A 16,414-nucleotide genomic window follows, 5' to 3' on the forward strand; every position below is an offset into this window, starting at 1 on the left:
CTAGTGGCACATGCCTGTAATCCTAGCTAGCCAGACAGCTGATATCTGAGGATTGCAATTCAAAGCCAGCCCTAGTAAGAAAACTCTATGTGACTCCTATCTCCAATAAACTACCAAAAGCCATAAGTGGGGCTGTGGCTGAAGTGGTAGAGTGCTAGCCTTGAACAAGAAAAACTTAGCGACTGTACCCAGGCCCTGAGTTAAAGACTTAGGACCAAGTACCTGTTTTTTGATGCACATAATACAAGAAGTTGAAGATTTCCTCTAAAAGTATGACTATGATCAACATACATTGATTGGGCATCTGCCTGTGATGCAACCAGTGGTTCTGAGGCCTGTCTGCATTTTCTCTTCCCATGTGACCCAACTATCAGCGTTGAGAAGAGATAGAGCTGTGACCGAGATGAGTCCCCCTCTTCTTTTAAACTATGAAATGGTTCTAAGGATGAGGAAGGGGACTACTGGTTCTCTCTCTCCTAATAGATAATTTTTGAAGGTCAAAGGCATTATGTCAAGTATTGCCTCTAGCAAAAAGTACTATTTGGCCTTTGCTCATTTAATAAAATGTTCTCCATTGGTTTGTTTCTTTTGCACAGAATATGGTGGAACTAACCTCTTGCTGTGGAAACTGATCTCCAAATTCAACAATCTCACAGCATGAAGGAAAGGGGACTGGAAGGGAGAAGGACAGGCAGCATGAGTCAGAGAGACAGGCGGAGGATGAGAGTAAGAGCTAGTGAATGACAATGTGTGTGTCCATGTGAGGCAGGCCAGCTAGTCTTCCTCTATCACTGGGAAGATGCATCCAAAGAGAGTGGCCCACATCCTAAGTCTGAGAAACAGCTCTACTATGCAATACAAAGGAAAATTCTAAATTATGTTCTTTTGCTTTCCCTCAAGGGATTTTTCTGCAAAGAAGAAAAAGACTTTGATAGTTGGTGTAGCCTCGTTCAGAAGGTAAAGACATATGATTTTCTTAGTCTTAAAAAAATGAAAGCTACTTAGTTTTTTGTTTGTTTGTTTTTTGTTTTGTCATTCATGCAGCTTGAATTCTGGGCCTGAGCGCTATCCCTGAGCTCTTCAGCTCAAGGCTAGCACTCTACCACTTAAGCCACAGCACGACTTCTAATTTTCTAGTGATTTACTGTAGATAAAGAGTTTCATGGCTTTTCCTGCCCAGGCTGGCTTCGAATTGCAATCCTGAGATCTCAGCCCCCTGGGTAGCTAGGATTACATGCATGAACCACCAGCACCCGGTAGTGATTCGTTTGTGTGTGTGTGTGTGTGCTAACACTAGGACTTGAATTCATGACCTAGATGCTGTCCCTTAGATTTTTTTGCTCAAGGCTGGCACGTTACCACTTGAGCTACAGACCCACTAGTAGCTTTTTGGTGGTTAATTGGAAATAAGAGTCTCATGGACTTTCCTGCTTAGGTTGGCTTTGGAATGTGATCCCCAGATCTCAGCCTCCTGAGTAGCTAGGATTACAAGCATGAGCTACTGTCAGACAGTGAGTCTTTTTAAAGGTTGTTTTACATAGTAACATAAATTTGGTCTGAGAGAATTTAACTGTAAGAAAAAAAAACTAATGATACCCATGAGTGAGAAAGCTAAGTGAGAGCACATGGCCCTGAATTCAAGTCCCAGTACCAGCACAAGAAAGGAAAATGAAATTAAGTAACAAAGAAACTATCACATGAAAATAATTGTGCATATCATGGGGATATTAATAAAATATTTTGTTTTAAGCATGCTTGATGCCTGACAAATGTTAGTCTTAGTGATGGAATTTAATGTTTTGTCTCATTAAGGCCTATGAGTCATATAAAATAGTTTAGTAATACTCTATCATTTTCACATAAATTACCAACATTAAACTTCCCAGCAAAGTAAGGAAATTCTTGTTTTCTCTATTCACAACATGAGATAGCTAAGGGAATTAATATATTTTTCTATGTGTCTAGTAGGTCTTTTCCATTAATACATTTCATCATCAAATGCTTTTGAGGGCTTTCCTTTCTATTAGCTGCTTTGTTTCTGTGAAATGTAGATTGACAACAGCTTGAAAGGCTCCCAACTTTTAGAATTCATGTAGAAGTATTCTTTCTTTGTGTGGTCTTGTGGAAATGAAACTATTTCACTGGCTTAATAATCTGGTGATTTATGTGTCTATCTCATTATCAGCCCTTAATACATGCCCAGTAGTTGATAGATACTGATAAACACTTACAGCACATATACTAAGGAATGATACAAGAAGATTAGCACAGTCCCTGCACAAGGTTGACATGAAAATTTGTGAAGTGTTCTATATTTAAAAAAATAAAGGAGATCATAGAGTAATTTAAAGAACTTTGGGTTGGGTAGCAGGAGACCTAAAAAAGTTCTCCTATCTCCAAAACAGAAGGATTTGGAGAGATGAAAGCCCAGAGCCTTGTACACAAAAGGAGGGAAGACTTTTCTTTACCAGTAAATGAATGACTAACATTAATATCCCTACTTAGATCTGAAACCCTGGGTAACAATTTGCTGAATATAATACAGGCTTATTTTTAAAGGTAATACTTCTTTACCAAAATGCAGCAAAACTATATTGGTATCAAATTTAAAAACAAAATGACAATTTTATAAGACTGCCATTGAAATTAAAACATATACTTTAAAGGCTGGACTATAACTGAAACCATACTAATATGTACCAATATTCTCGCGGGGCATATTTGATTCAGACAGTATTTTAGAACCAGTACTTCAGGAACAACTCAAATGAAGTGGGCCTTGGCAACTGGCAGATTAACTGAGCCTCAGGATGGAATACGGGCATTGAATACTGGATTCCATCAGCTAATGTCAGCTGAGGTCTTCCAGTGGTTCAAGGAGAGGATGGGTGTATTTATTGGGCATTTTTCTACCTGTCAACCATTAGGCCACTCCCAGGGTTTGGGCTCACAGATTGCCAAGTGGACAGAATTGTCCAGGCACTGCAGTATTTACAACTATGTCTGTGTCTCCACAGGAAATTCTGAAGGAAAATTTAAGGATGTTTGAATTAGTTCAGAAACATCCATCACACTGGCCACCATTTGTGCCTCCAACCAAGCCAGAAGTGACAACCACTGGAGCAGGTAAGCTGATACTTATGGCTCTCAGACAGGAGATTTATATATAGCAATTGTTTTTGAGACATAGCAACTATGGCTCACGCTTTCTGTGGAAAGCAAAATTTCTACTTGGCTGGGCTGAAGGAATGCTGTTTCTGATGAGCTGATTTTTGCCAATTTCAAAGACTAATAAAAAAGAACATGAGCTCAGTGCAAAAGTTCTATGCAACATCAAGATAAACTGAATTGTTTTTTAATGTTATGGTTCAGAATGACAAATTAGAGGGCATGGGTTATTCAAAAGGTACCTAGAGGCAAGACATAGTGGTACATATCTATCATCCCAACATTTGGAAAGGTGAGACAAGAGGATCCAAGTCTAGACCAGCCTGGGATGCATAACAAATTTAATGGCAGTCTGGGATACATAGCAAAACCTGTCTCAACAAATAAACCAAAAAGTCCCTCAAGGTTACTTGTTACTTGTAAGGGCTTACAATCTCATATCACTGTGACCAGGAGCATGTACTGGATCTGCATATTTTGAGTCTTTATAGACAATTTTTAATACTTGATAGTAGTTCTAATTTTAAGTCTCATGAAAAAGGCCTTTCTTACCTGGCGTTAGTGGCTTGTGCCAGTAATCCTGGCTACTCAGGAGGCTGACATCTGCATAACATGGTTCAAAGTCAGCCAGGACAGGAAAGTCCATGAGGTTCTTATCTCCAATTAACCAATAGAAAACTGGAAGTGGAGCTGTGGCTCCAAGTTGTAGCTAGCCTTGAGCAAGAAGAAAAGCTCAAGGACAATGCCCAGGCCCTGAGTTCATTGACCCACAAAAAAGGCCTTTCCTTAGCAAAGTGATTAAAATGTGTAATCTTAATGACTGAAAAATATTGATTGAGCATATCGATCCAACTGTCAATCTTTGCTGCTTTCTTGTTTCTGTATTCTGATAGAATTCATTGATTCTACTGAACAACTGGAGGACTTTGACCTGGAAGAAGATTTTGAGATTCTAAGCGTGTAGAATAGTGGAAACTCAGTTTGAAGTTCTGTCTTCCATCTGGCACCACAGGAACATAAACTTGTTACATAAAACTTTTCTAGTCAGCAAGTGCCTGATATGCCAACCGCATACAAACTCAATAGCAATCATGACTGAGCCAACTAGCAGTTCTCAGAAAAACAAACAAACAAATAAATGACACCAATTCTTCCCAGAAAGAAATAGAACAATCATGGAGTCTAGGAGCAAAAAGATTAGGAGGAGTCCATTTGTTCCTAGTTTGTCATACATGGCTACAAGTCTTCCATGACTGAAATGAGAATGTTTGCAAATCAGACAGCAGCTCCCATCTCGCTTCATCAGAAGCAGATGAGAGGTGGTCATGTTGACTTTCTTCATGCTTTTAGGTGTGACCTCTTGGGAGCTAAATACTAAGAAGCAAGCTGTTCTCCTGCTCAAATAATAAAGTAACTGAATCAGGGAGAAAAAAATGTTCTTAAATTATCTCAGTATGTATTTTGAGTAATTATAATTTATATCAAAATATCTTGATTGTCTTCCTATTTGGAGGAAGCTTTGTATTTGATAGGTCACAGTATCCACCCTTATGGACACTTTTATCAGATAATACCATGTCCTTAAATGAAATCACGATCATTTAAATTAGAAGTCAGAAAACTTCTTTTCTGTAAAAAGTCAGATAGTTAATATTTTAGACTTTTCAAATCATGTGGCCTCTGTCTTAACTACTCAACTCTGGGCAAAAGCAGCCATAAACAATATGCATGCAACTGACCATGGCTGAAATCCAATAAAACTTTATTTACAAAAACAAGTGGAAAGCTGGACTTGGCTTTGCCAATCTCTCATTGTAATTGTTGATTTTGTGTGAGGAATTAAAATAAATCTTGTTTGAATTATATTCTGTGTAAAAAAATATTCATGTGGTGACATTTAATCTGTGATTAAACATAATTCCAAACCATTTTAGGACTAGAAACTTTCCTGTTTTGAAGTATGTGTTCTTCATGTCCAGAGGATCTTCCTGTTTTTCTATCTTGCCCTCTTTACTGCATATTTCACATGGGTCTGCATTTCACCATCACCATAACAGTGTTTCACAGGAGGCTAATATCTAGAGTTTGGAAGGTAACACAGATCAAATCACTTGTTTCTTGGATCTACTCTTTTTTTTTTTTTGGACTGTTGTGGGGCTTGAACTCTGGGCCTGGGCGCTGTCCCGCAGGTCTTCAGCTCAAGGCAAGCACTCTACCACTTGAGCCATAGTGCCATTACTTGTTTCTTTAGGTTCTATCTTTTGTTTTGTTCTCTAGTAGGTAACATACTACAGGTATTCAATATTTAAAAGATGCAAAATACTATTCAGTGTAAGGTGTTTCCCTCAAATAGGTCAGCTCTCTTTTCTGAAACTCCCAATATTTATTTATTCTTCCAGAAGATATGTTGCATGCATGTATAAACATATGCATATATTTAAATATATTCACACATATTAAAAATAGGCATACACACACTTGCTTTACTGCCTATTTTTATCTATAAAAGCTCCTGAGGCAATGTAAGTATGGAAACTCCTTTCTTGAAGTCTAGCAAATGATGAAGTTAAAGGCTTATCTTGATGCACACTCTAGGTTTGCTGACTAGCAGAGGATTCTTTCCTTTGTCTTTGATCATTTTCAAAGTTGTTCTTGCCTCAATAGTTCATTAGGGTTTAGTGCAATGGATATTAGGAAAGTTGTATGAAAAAAAAGGTCAAGTCAAAACTTCAGATTTTATTCATTTTATTTGCTATTTACAAAGCCTATACCATGTTTATTAGCTAATAGGTGACAGTGACAACAGTTTGGTTATACTGATTATGCCTTGTCTGTGTTGGCACAGTTCACAAAATACTTAAGGAAACAGAATCACCTGGAAGGAAGTGCCTTATGTCAACATAGTGTTCTGGGAAACTGGCAATTAAAACAAATCCCCCATAGCACAATACAATATACTTAATAGCCAACTCAGGCCATGCTTGAGGACTGTTAACAAAAAGTGTGTGCTAGACTTTTATGAGGTCTTAAAAACATATTAAAACAGTTGGAAAGGCTACCTGTGAAAGAGTAGCTAGATAACTATTTGAACAGGGAGTTTCTAATAGCCTCAGAATGCAAAGGATCCAACACACCGCAGCTTTGATTTGCCACATGGACACATCTGGACGGCATTTGGAATACACAGGGACTTGTGAGCAATGGGATTTTCCTTTCTATTCCTTGAGTCAAAGACAAGATCCACTCCTCTCTCCTTGGCCAAGAAAAATGAATGGTTCTCATTTGCATATATGGACCTGGCCACATTTGTTGCATCCTCTTGTGAGCTTTGTACCAGCCAGGCCAGGCAGGTTCTCTGCCTCAAGCTGAGTAGAGAGCTGATCAGGTGGAGGTGATTTGGCTGGGGCTATGAAGTTAACAGATCCTTCTCAGCTCCTGACCTCTAACCTCCTTTTTTTGGGGGGGGGGTCCAGTCGTGGGGCTTGAACTCTGGGCCTGGGCGCTGTCTCTCAGCTCTACAGCTCAAGGCTAGCGCTCTACCACTTGAGGCTCAGCGCCACTTCCGACTTTTTTCTTTTTGCTTATGTGGTACTGGGGAATCAAACCCAGGGCCTCATGCATGCAAGGCAAGCGCTCTACCACTGAGCCACCTTCCCAGCCCCCTCTAACCCCTTTATGCAAAATGGAGAACAATTTTGCTCACTCTGGAAATAGTTAAAGCTTCATCAGGGTTACAGGCTAGTAACCCTGTAACCTGCTTAGACAGGGCCTTGAGGAGTGGCAGCTGGCCTAATGTAGACTTGAGCTTTCCCATGACCATTCAGCCAGACATTTTTCAGCCAGACATTTTTCTTTAATCTGGAAACATTAGGTTCTGGCTTAAGCTAAATAATATGGATATAAAGTGGACCTCTGGATATAAGAGCTACAATGAAAAACTTACTGATCAGGGCAGTGAAGAGAGCTAGCAATCAAGGAAAATTGTGACCCTAGGGCTCAAGTGGCAGAGCACTGGTCCAGCATCACAGTACCACCAAAAAGAAAAAAGAAAAAAAGAAAATGTTGACCCAGCAAATCTTTCTGAGGTATCCATGAATATACAGGCAAACATCCAAATGGAATAATAGCACCAGGTTGCTGGAGATAGGACAGTAAGGCCCAGCTATTGGGCTTGAGGGCTGGGGTGATTAGGGTCTGGTTGTTCAGTCCAATCTATTTGACAGGTAGGCACAAGAGCTCAGGCCTTCCTTCCTCACATTGTTAAGCTTGTGAGGTGACCCCTGAGCATGGAAGGGTAGGGCAGGGGCAGCATGGTGGGCACCAGCCTACAGGCTTTTCATACACACCTGGCAGCGGCTCACCCGGGTGTGTAGCTGCCCAGTTTTCAGCGTCTCAGACACAGGATCTTCCCTAAACTGCTGCTTCTCTTCCACTGTGGTCAGCCAGAAACTGTACTTGTTGGCAAAGTAGTGGCAGGTGCCTAGGGCACCGCTGCATTCGATGAAAGGTGTAGCCCGGAAGTCCTCGAGGCACGAGCCTGGGGAAACCAGGGACTGGCCACCACCTTCAGCCCCAGCGGCAGTGTGCTGAAATGACAGGAGGCATGTGTGGGAGTTGTACCTGGCTGGGCCTAGCACTGGGGATTCTCACCATTCAGGGGATACAGAAGAGCACATGCACCCCTTTCGTAAGTACCAGTCCTTGGGTCCACCCAGCTTGAATGGAAGAAATTGCCTATCATCCCCTACATCAGCCTCCCTTCTACAGGCTTGGTGACCTCACAAAGGCACATTGTGACCATGTCTCAACCTGTGTTTCTCAAACTGCTCCTGGTCCATTGAGTTCATAGGTATGTTTTCTTCCCCCCTCACCAATTTCCATGGACAAATAAAACATGGATTAAGGATAACTCACTAGCAGCTGGGATTGTTGACATACAATATTTGAAGCTACTGCTGGCAAAGTTACCAAGACTGTCTCAGCAATCAAATACAAAGAAAAGGGGTGTGGGTGTGTTTCCAGTGGTAGAGTACTTGAAAAGCAAGTTTCTGAGGCTCTCTGATCAATAATGAAATTAAAAAGGTAAACAGTAGGATTCTGAATCACAGCTCAATCGGCCTTTTGTTTACAGTGCACCTTCCTCTAAGAATGGTAAGAGTGTTAAGGATTCCATACATTGCTTCTACCTCAGCCCTTCCCTTAGCACCTTGTCTATTATTAGCTCTTACGGCAGAGCTAACTCCATTAGAACTACTTCTATTTTCAGTGCTTGTTTCCTGCTGAGTAAAAGGGAGGGGGCAGGGGAACCGTTTATATTAGGCCTAAATGTCTCAGGCCTCACTTCATAGGGGCACTCATGAGTTAAGTCTCTGGATACTGTACTCCAGTCAGTATCTCCCACCTCTCCACACCCAGGCCTTCTCCCTGTACCATGATTGGCTTTTGATGTGGACCATGGAGGTGAAGGAGCCATCACATACTCATGTCAACAAATGGCCAATGATAACAAATGGAACCCTTTACTTCCTAGTACTTTGAGACGATGAGGACCACCAAATGACCAAATGACGTTTCAAGGTATCCCCTCTGAGTAACTGAAGTATCCATTTTTTCCTCTTTTTGACCATCAGGATAGAAAACTGAACTATACAACACATCTCTATGCTTTATTGAAGAGTAGAGGAGTTACGCTCCTGTGGAAAGTTGGGGCCATCTCTCCCTATTTCTTGGTCTGGGTGGTGGACAGGACAGAATGACAGGTGAAGTGACTCTCTCACACTGGGATAACGTACAATGTTCAAGGACAGAGCACAACTAATTAGCTAATTCTTTAGATCCTCCTTCACCACCTTGCCTCTGGCCCATCTCTTTTCCCATAGAAGAGATTTCACAAAACTTAGCACTTCAGATGGTGACACCTGGTTTTCATGGACAGTTGTTCTAGATCTAAACCTGACTTGGTTGGATGAAACATCTCCCAAGTATTCACCAGCTACTGTATAAGAAAGTTCTTTTCCATCCAGACACAGCATAGCTGGCCACTGCCTTCCCACAAAAATGGAAAGGCAGCAATAATGTGTGTGAGGACATAGAAACACTCTCTTGTGAGCCTTTTGGGAGACAGCTGTGGACAGATGGCTCTGGGAGGCTGAGTGGGAGAGCAGAGATCCATGTACAGCTTGATTAGAGCAAATACATCGTGGCCCAGAGTGAGGACAGCATCTCTCTCACTGCATAGTGTGGTTCATTCTCTCTTTGGTGGTGCATTAATGAAGGAAGTATAGCAATGATAGAATCTGTGCCTGTCACTTACTTCAGAAATACTGGATGCGAACTACTGACTACACCCTTAGACCTACCATGGCTTTTTTTTACCCCTTGGAAGTATTTGGGTTTGAACTCAAGCACCTTTGTCTTGCGAAGGCAAGTGCTTTACCACAAGCCACACCTCTAGCACCTTTTGCTTTTAGGTATTTTTCAGGTAAGGTTTTGCATTTTTGCATGATCAGGCCTCAGACCAGGATCCTGGCCTACCATACCTGGGACTACAAGTGTTGACCACTATGCCTAGCTTATTGGTTGACATGGAGCCTTACTTTTACCCTGGACTGGCCACAAACTGCAATCCTCCCGATCTCTACCTCCTGAGTAGCTGGAATTACAGGCATGGGCCAAGGCCAGGCCAAACATTTCCTTTTCTTTCAAACTCTACTTTCTACTCAGCATCTCTTGAGCTTAGGAACTAGTCTCATGGACCTTCTCAGAGCTCCCCATTCTGGCTTCTTTCCTGTGGGAAGGTCAAGTGCAGTGCCTTACCATGAGGAAGGAATACCCGATCCAGAGGCTGCGCCAGCCCAGAGGGCACTGAGGGATGGTGATGTCTTGGCTGTGCACAGCAATGGCTTGAGAGGGTGCCTCACACACAGAACAGCGGCTGATGTACTGAGGAATCTGGGCCTGGCCGACGGGCATCATGGGAATGGGGGCAGTAGTAGAGAGCCAGTAGGATTTATCATTGCGCCTGGCATAGTGGCACACCTCATTGATGTTGCAGTAGATAAAAGGCATGGTGGTGAAGCGGGGCAGGCAGGAGCCAGCAAACCCTGGAGACAAGGTGGACAAAGAGAGGGAAGGTCTGTCTTAGGTTCAAGGCTACCAGGACTGGACCCAATGGTAGTGTGGGTTTACAGTCAAGTACTTGACCTCTCTCTTACAGTCCCATCACACTGTCCCTACACTGAAGTCTGCAGATCAAATCTTACTGTAAATGTACCAAGGGAATTTGATACCAGGAAGCCTTTTCTTATAAATGGAACAATCACTAATTAATTGGAATACTGGCTTTGTAAAATCAGTATTTAATAGATGGAATCCATGTTTAAGGTTTAGTAAGCCTGCAGCTAATGTATTTAATTCTTGAGTAATCATCATTGCTGTGAAGCTCATGTATTGTTGTTACTACTAATCACTGATACTTAATGGAAGCATATATGCCAAATACTGTTCTAAGCATTTTACATTGAGTAATTAATGAACTCCTTCTGCCACCCTATGTGCTAGGTACTGGAATTAGCTTTGTGCCAGTAAGGAGGAAGTAGAAGCTTAGAGAGGTTGAATAACTTGAAGAGCTCACTTGACCCTTACTACAGTGCTCAGAGATGGTACTATCATTGGGGTACAGGGCTAACAACCCATGTCGGCTTGACTACAGAGCTAGTGCTATAACTCAGTATCCAATAGTGGATTCAAAGGGCTAAGAGAAGCAAAGTTTAGTCTTGGTCCTGTGAGGCCAGGAGGTCAGGACAGCCTGTCACAACTGGTACTTACCTAGGTCCTGATTATGGGCTTTCTCCTGTCCTTCCACAAACAGCAAACTGTAGCCCACCCACAGTTGACTCATTCCTATGGGGCACTGTGGCACCTGCTCCGATTGACTGTGTTTCACCAATGTGTAGCCCACTTGCACACTGGGCCCGGGTATCCCAGGCCTACCAAATGGGCCTTGCTTCCCTGGAACTCCTAATGGGGAAAAGAGCAGAAAAGGTGAGCTTGGTGCAGCTGATGATATCAGCTATTCACTGGGCACCACCCATTGTGTAAGGCACGTTGTTTAAACACATCATTCCACTTGATCCTTATGATGACCTTGGGAGATGGTACTATTATTAGCCCAATGTGTAGATGAGAAGACTGAAACTCAGAGCTACAAACAGCTGGTAAGTCTTGGAAGACCCAGAAATCTAACTTGCTCATACCTGGCTACAGAGTTGCCATTATAAAAAGCACATTATCTATCTCTCCTCTTCCAACGACCTGTCTTTGGATTGTCTTTCAATGGGATGAGTGAAGAGGGATTTTTCTCAGGCCCCTCCTTGAAGAGCCTCATAGGACATAGGTAAGTAGCTGCTGAGTCAGAAGCATTGAAATCAAGATGAGCAGGAAAATGCTTTGCCCTTCTCTCTTTTCTGTGGCAGATGTAGGTAATGGATTGCAACACTTTCCCCCTGAGCCTCAGAAATGGTATCTACTGACAAGTGATTTGCTGTTCTTATTGTGAAAAGAAGGGAAGCAGCAGAGGTACAGGCAGACATCTCCCTTAAATGTTATCCTCTGAGCTCCCTTTCCCCCCATTCATATCACAGTCCCTGGGTAGCAAAGGGGAGGGGTGTGGCAGGTGGCTATGCTATAGAGTAGAGTTGTAACACTTAAAAGCTGGAATCCAGGCCAGGCATGGTAGGGCATACCTGTAATCCCAGTTCCTGGGAAGGCAGAGGCAGGAAGATGCTGAGTTTGAGGCCAGCCCAAGCAAAGGTATACAGATGTGTTCTTACAAAAACAAAATAAAAAGAAGAAAATAGGGGGCTGGGAAGGTGGCTCAGTGGTAGAGCGCTTGCCTTGCATGCCTGAGGCCCTGAGTTCGATTCCTCAGCACCACATAAGCAAAAAGAAAAAAGCCAGATGTGGTATGTGGCTCAAGTGGTAGAACTCTAGCCTTGAGCTGAAGAGCTGAGGGACAGTGCCCAGGCCCAGAGTTCAGGCCCTATGACCAGACCCCCCCCCCCAAAAAAAATAGAAGTGTAGCTTCCTGGTTTCAATCTTCCATGGAGGTAATAGGGGGAGAGAAAAGGGGGGAGAGAGAGATGGAAAGAGAGAGGAGAGAGAGAGGAGGGGAGGAAGATAATCTGAAATAGTTCTTTGTAGGGCTTCCCTTCACTTACTGCAAGTCAGTAGGGAGTGAATGGATAAGAGCACAGTATATGAATCCCTCAGATTCTGGCTCATCCCCAAATCTCAACCTTGCAGAAGCCCTCTACCCTCTAGGTTGACATCTCCAGACCTTCAAATCCTGGAGGGCCTTGTAATCCAGGGAGACCAGGATCACCAAGTATCCCAGGTGGGCCTGGAAGCCCACTAGGACCATCTTTTCCAGGAATACCAGGTAAACCTTTGGGGCCTGCAGGAGACAAAGCCAGGATGGAGTGAATGAGTTGAGTGTGTGTGTGTTTAGAGCACTCAATGTACAGGGTTATAGACGATACCTTTCTGGAAAAAGGGACTGACCAGGAGAGAGTGCATTCTCCCAAGTCAACAGGAGAGGGCGCACTAATTGAACCCTTGGTGCTCACCCTGGGCAAGGAGTGAAGAACTACCCAGGAATTGGGGCCAGCCCAGCCAGTTCTTTACAGAGACATTTCTGCCCTGGCTCAGGCTCCTTGCTCTCCATTTAGTCCTTCTGAGCTCCTTCTTACTGCCTCCCCTCCCCCTTCCTCTCATCTTCCCATCCATCCATGCTGGGTAGAATGAAGAGCCATTGTTAGCATGGAGTTCCAGTGAGACTTCTGACTTAACTCTAGTTGGGGCAAAGCTAAGACTTAAAAACCAGTCTCCTGTCCCCTTGATCTGGTTTTTTTTCCATGCCCTTGTTCTGCCCTTTATCTGCCACCACACTCCCTCCATCTGTATGCAGTAGTTCAGGGAAGCTACTGTCTCTGATATTTGAAGGAGTGACCATGTTCTGCTCTCACATTCTCCACAGCTGAGTAACACCTGTTGCACTGGCCCTGTTGGACTTTTGATACCCCAGTAAGAAACATGGGAGCCTTGTGATGAATCAGAGGAAACACCCAATTGAAGGAAAACCCTTGGAATCAGGAAAACCCTGAGTTGCTTAAGACTCAGCCAAGACCACTCAGCTTCCTAAGAAAGTACTGTCACCATTACCTTGGAGGCCAATAGGGCCTTGGAGCCCAGGGTCCCCTGTGAGGCCAGGGATGCCTTCGAGGCCTGGAAGACCTAGGGGTCCAGGAGGAGCCTGGATAACTTCTGCAATTGGTGTTCGTCCAGGAGCACCTTGGGGACCAGGAAAGCCTGTGGGCAGGTGGGGAAATGGCATCCTCAGGTTGAGGTAGAGAAAGAAAGCAAATGGCCAAGCTGCCTTTCTGTGTCAACCACTGGTTCTTTCCCTTGTTTGTTCTCCAACTGCTCCTGAATACTTCTAGGACAGTTTTTGCCACCCTTTACAAACTACCATGTTTCCCCACATACCTCCAAGTGTTTGGGTAATTCCTTAGGGACAGGGATTGGGTCCCATTCATCTTTGTTTCTCAGGGCATAGTCCAAATAATATGTAGTATAGGCAGTTTTCCCAAGGAGGTAGACAGGATGCATCTCACCCCAGGAATTCTATTGACATTACAGCTTAGGAGTCCCAACCCTACTCGGCTACTTTGTTAATAGAATAACTTGGTTACTAATTTATTGAACAAGTACATTTTTGGAGTGCTTTCTATATGCCTGGGTTCTGGAAAAGCTGAGACTAGAGTAATGATAAGATAAAATTTTATGAAGATATAGTCCAGTGGTAAAGATGAACAATGCATGTTTTGACAAATATCATTCAGCTTTATGCAAATTGTGAGAAGTTCTATGAAGGAGATGAATGAGTCAGTGACAGTGGGAGGGAGCACTGGTTGGTATGGATTGGAGGGATTTACTTTAGAGAGAAACCAGTAGCCTTTCATAAGTAGTGACAATTGAACTAAAACCATTTAAATGTAAGAAGGAGCTAGCTATTGGAAGGGTAGAGAGGCAATAATACCTTAAGAACAAAACTGACATATACAACAGTCCTGTGGTAGGCCAGAGCTTATATTTTTGATAACTCAGGAGGCCAGTGTAGCAGGAACACATTAAAGGGCCAGCATCATGGAAAGGGAGACATCACCTAAGGATTTTGTGGGCCATAGTTCATCTCTATGCCATAGATATCTATGGGGTGTTTTTGAGTTTTCAAGGCTACTTTGCAAAAAAAAATGATTCGGAGAGAAGAAGGATACTGTATGAAAAATTTTGATGGACTGGACCTTGGAGGACATGTGAACTGAATGCCATTGGTTCAGACACCTAAGAGTGAGTGGGGCTCTTGTGAAGGATTTAGAGGAGTGGTTTTTTCATTTATGGACTGAGCTTAGTAGCAGGAACCACTGTGGCAAATAATCAGTAGTTTTCAGTCCTGTGAGCTGCTGGGGCAGAGATTGCTAAAAGTAGCAAAACCACCTCCCGGGGTGGGCACCCCACCCAATTGCTTTTTTGGTATAGTGGGCAATGACTGCTGAAACCTTACTATCACACTGAACTCAGCCCAGCCTGTCACTTCCACTCACCTCTTGTCCCTGCTTTCCCCTTCATGCCAGGAAATCCTGGGTCTCCTTGTGGCCCAATCTTGCCTGGAGTCCCCATGAAGCCAGGCTCACCTCGTACTCCTGACAAAGTCCAAAGGAAAGCATGTCAGGTCTCGGCCCAGTGGTAATAGAATGGAGACTAGGCAGGAAGACAGCTGCCATCTGACCTCTCTCCCAAGGTTGCAGGCCTGTGGACTGGAGATAGTCCCAGCAGCTCCCCCAAACAAGCTTACCTTTCAGTCCTAGATTTCCAGGGAGACCAGAGAAGCCTGAAATTCCTTGATCTCCTTTGGGCCCTTGAAGGCCAGGAATTCCAGGGTAGCCAGGGTCTCCAGTGTCACCTTGATCTGAGGATGGTCCAGGGGGACCTGGAGGACCTTGGAGGCCTGGACGGCCTAGAGATAAGATTGAAAGAGGGATGAGGGGAATATGAGTGGGGTGTGGCCACTGTTGAAAATATAAGTACCTATAGGAAGCCAAAATTCATTTCCAAGATAGAGAATGTTTCTGTCAAATCTGTGAAATCCTAGTTCCCAGATCCCTTTTCTTTTGGCTGAAGGAAAGAATGTGAGGCCAAGCAACAAGTACATAGGCTGCATAGAATACAAGACAAAATGGGGCAGCCAGTCCCCTTTGGACTTTCTTATCTTTACCTTGTTCTCCATCTAGGCCTGGTGGACCTGGGTCACCAGGCCGTCCTGCTGTGACTGAGGGCAAGGAGATGCCTGGAGCTCCAGCAGGACCAGCAGGGCCTTGGAGTCCTGGGAATCCTGTAAAGGATAAATCAAAGGGGCTGGGTGACTTCACATGGCCAGGAAAGGGCCAAGTGCTGTCAGAGAAAATGGATGTGCAAACACACACAAAAAATAGAAGTGTTACATAATTGCCAAGCCAGAGAACACCAGAAGAATATTCTACTCCCCTCATTCTACCTTTCTAGTTTGCAGATAAAAGTAAAGGAGGCTCAGACTTCCCTTTCCACCTGGAGGTTCATTTCATTGGGAGGGAACTATGGAACATTCTACCTTCCCAATTTCACTTGTAATGGAAATACTTTAGGCAGTTTTCCTCCAAATGATAAATTAAAGAAGGCATGACTGACCAGCTGGAATTTAAATTCCCCAAGTGTTTTTAATACCACCTCCAAGGCAAACAAAGGTTCCTAACTTAGCCAGTTATGTCTGATGGGACCCAAAAGTCACAAATACAGGTAGAACCCAGACCCTAGCCAGTCAGCACAGAGGTGGGCAGAGGACCTGCTTCTTCTGGGATGTGTAGGCAAACTATCTTTTTTTTTTAATTGTGAAAATACCATACAGAGGGGTTACAATTTCATGGGCAAGTTAATGAGTACATTTCTTATTAAGCAGTTTCCTCCTCCTTTGTTTCCCCTTCCCATCCCTTCTCATCTCCCCCCCCCCTGCTCCATACCCCCTACCAAAGTTTTTATAGATAATTTATATTACTAGCTGAATGATTGATTAATTGCCCATAGAATAAATTTCTTGGTATTAAAGTTCCTCCTTTCTCCTTTTTGGCCAAATAGCCTTTTATTAGAGTAATTA

General features: G+C 43.4%; 2 protein-coding genes across 2 annotated transcripts in view; one reads left to right on the forward strand and one right to left on the reverse strand.

The window, feature by feature from the left end:
• Atg4a (autophagy related 4A, cysteine peptidase) overlaps positions 1–5,033 on the forward strand; it is a 47,959-nt gene extending 42,926 nt beyond the window's left edge. Inside the window, exons 11-13 of the mRNA XM_013025899.1 lie at positions 901–957; positions 3,018–3,126; positions 4,062–5,033. Of these exons, the coding sequence (XP_012881353.1) occupies positions 901–957; positions 3,018–3,126; positions 4,062–4,132 (237 nt within the window). The 3' untranslated portion in view covers positions 4,133–5,033. The remainder of the gene's footprint in view (positions 1–900; positions 958–3,017; positions 3,127–4,061) is intronic.
• A 2,294-nt stretch (positions 5,034–7,327) lies between these two features.
• Col4a6 (collagen, type IV, alpha 6) overlaps positions 7,328–16,414 on the reverse strand; it is a 318,218-nt gene continuing 309,131 nt past the window's right edge. The window contains exons 38-45 of the mRNA XM_013025852.1: positions 15,503–15,619; positions 15,083–15,244; positions 14,832–14,930; positions 13,390–13,536; positions 12,506–12,622; positions 10,996–11,187; positions 9,985–10,271; positions 7,328–7,754 (exon numbers count right to left, since the gene is read on the reverse strand). Of these exons, the coding sequence (XP_012881306.1) occupies positions 7,494–7,754; positions 9,985–10,271; positions 10,996–11,187; positions 12,506–12,622; positions 13,390–13,536; positions 14,832–14,930; positions 15,083–15,244; positions 15,503–15,619 (1,382 nt within the window). The 3' untranslated portion in view covers positions 7,328–7,493. The remainder of the gene's footprint in view (positions 7,755–9,984; positions 10,272–10,995; positions 11,188–12,505; positions 12,623–13,389; positions 13,537–14,831; positions 14,931–15,082; positions 15,245–15,502; positions 15,620–16,414) is intronic.

Source organism: Dipodomys ordii, unplaced genomic scaffold, assembly GCF_000151885.1.
Source record: "Dipodomys ordii isolate 6190 unplaced genomic scaffold, Dord_2.0 Scaffold88, whole genome shotgun sequence".
NCBI lineage: Eukaryota > Metazoa > Chordata > Mammalia > Rodentia > Heteromyidae > Dipodomys > Dipodomys ordii.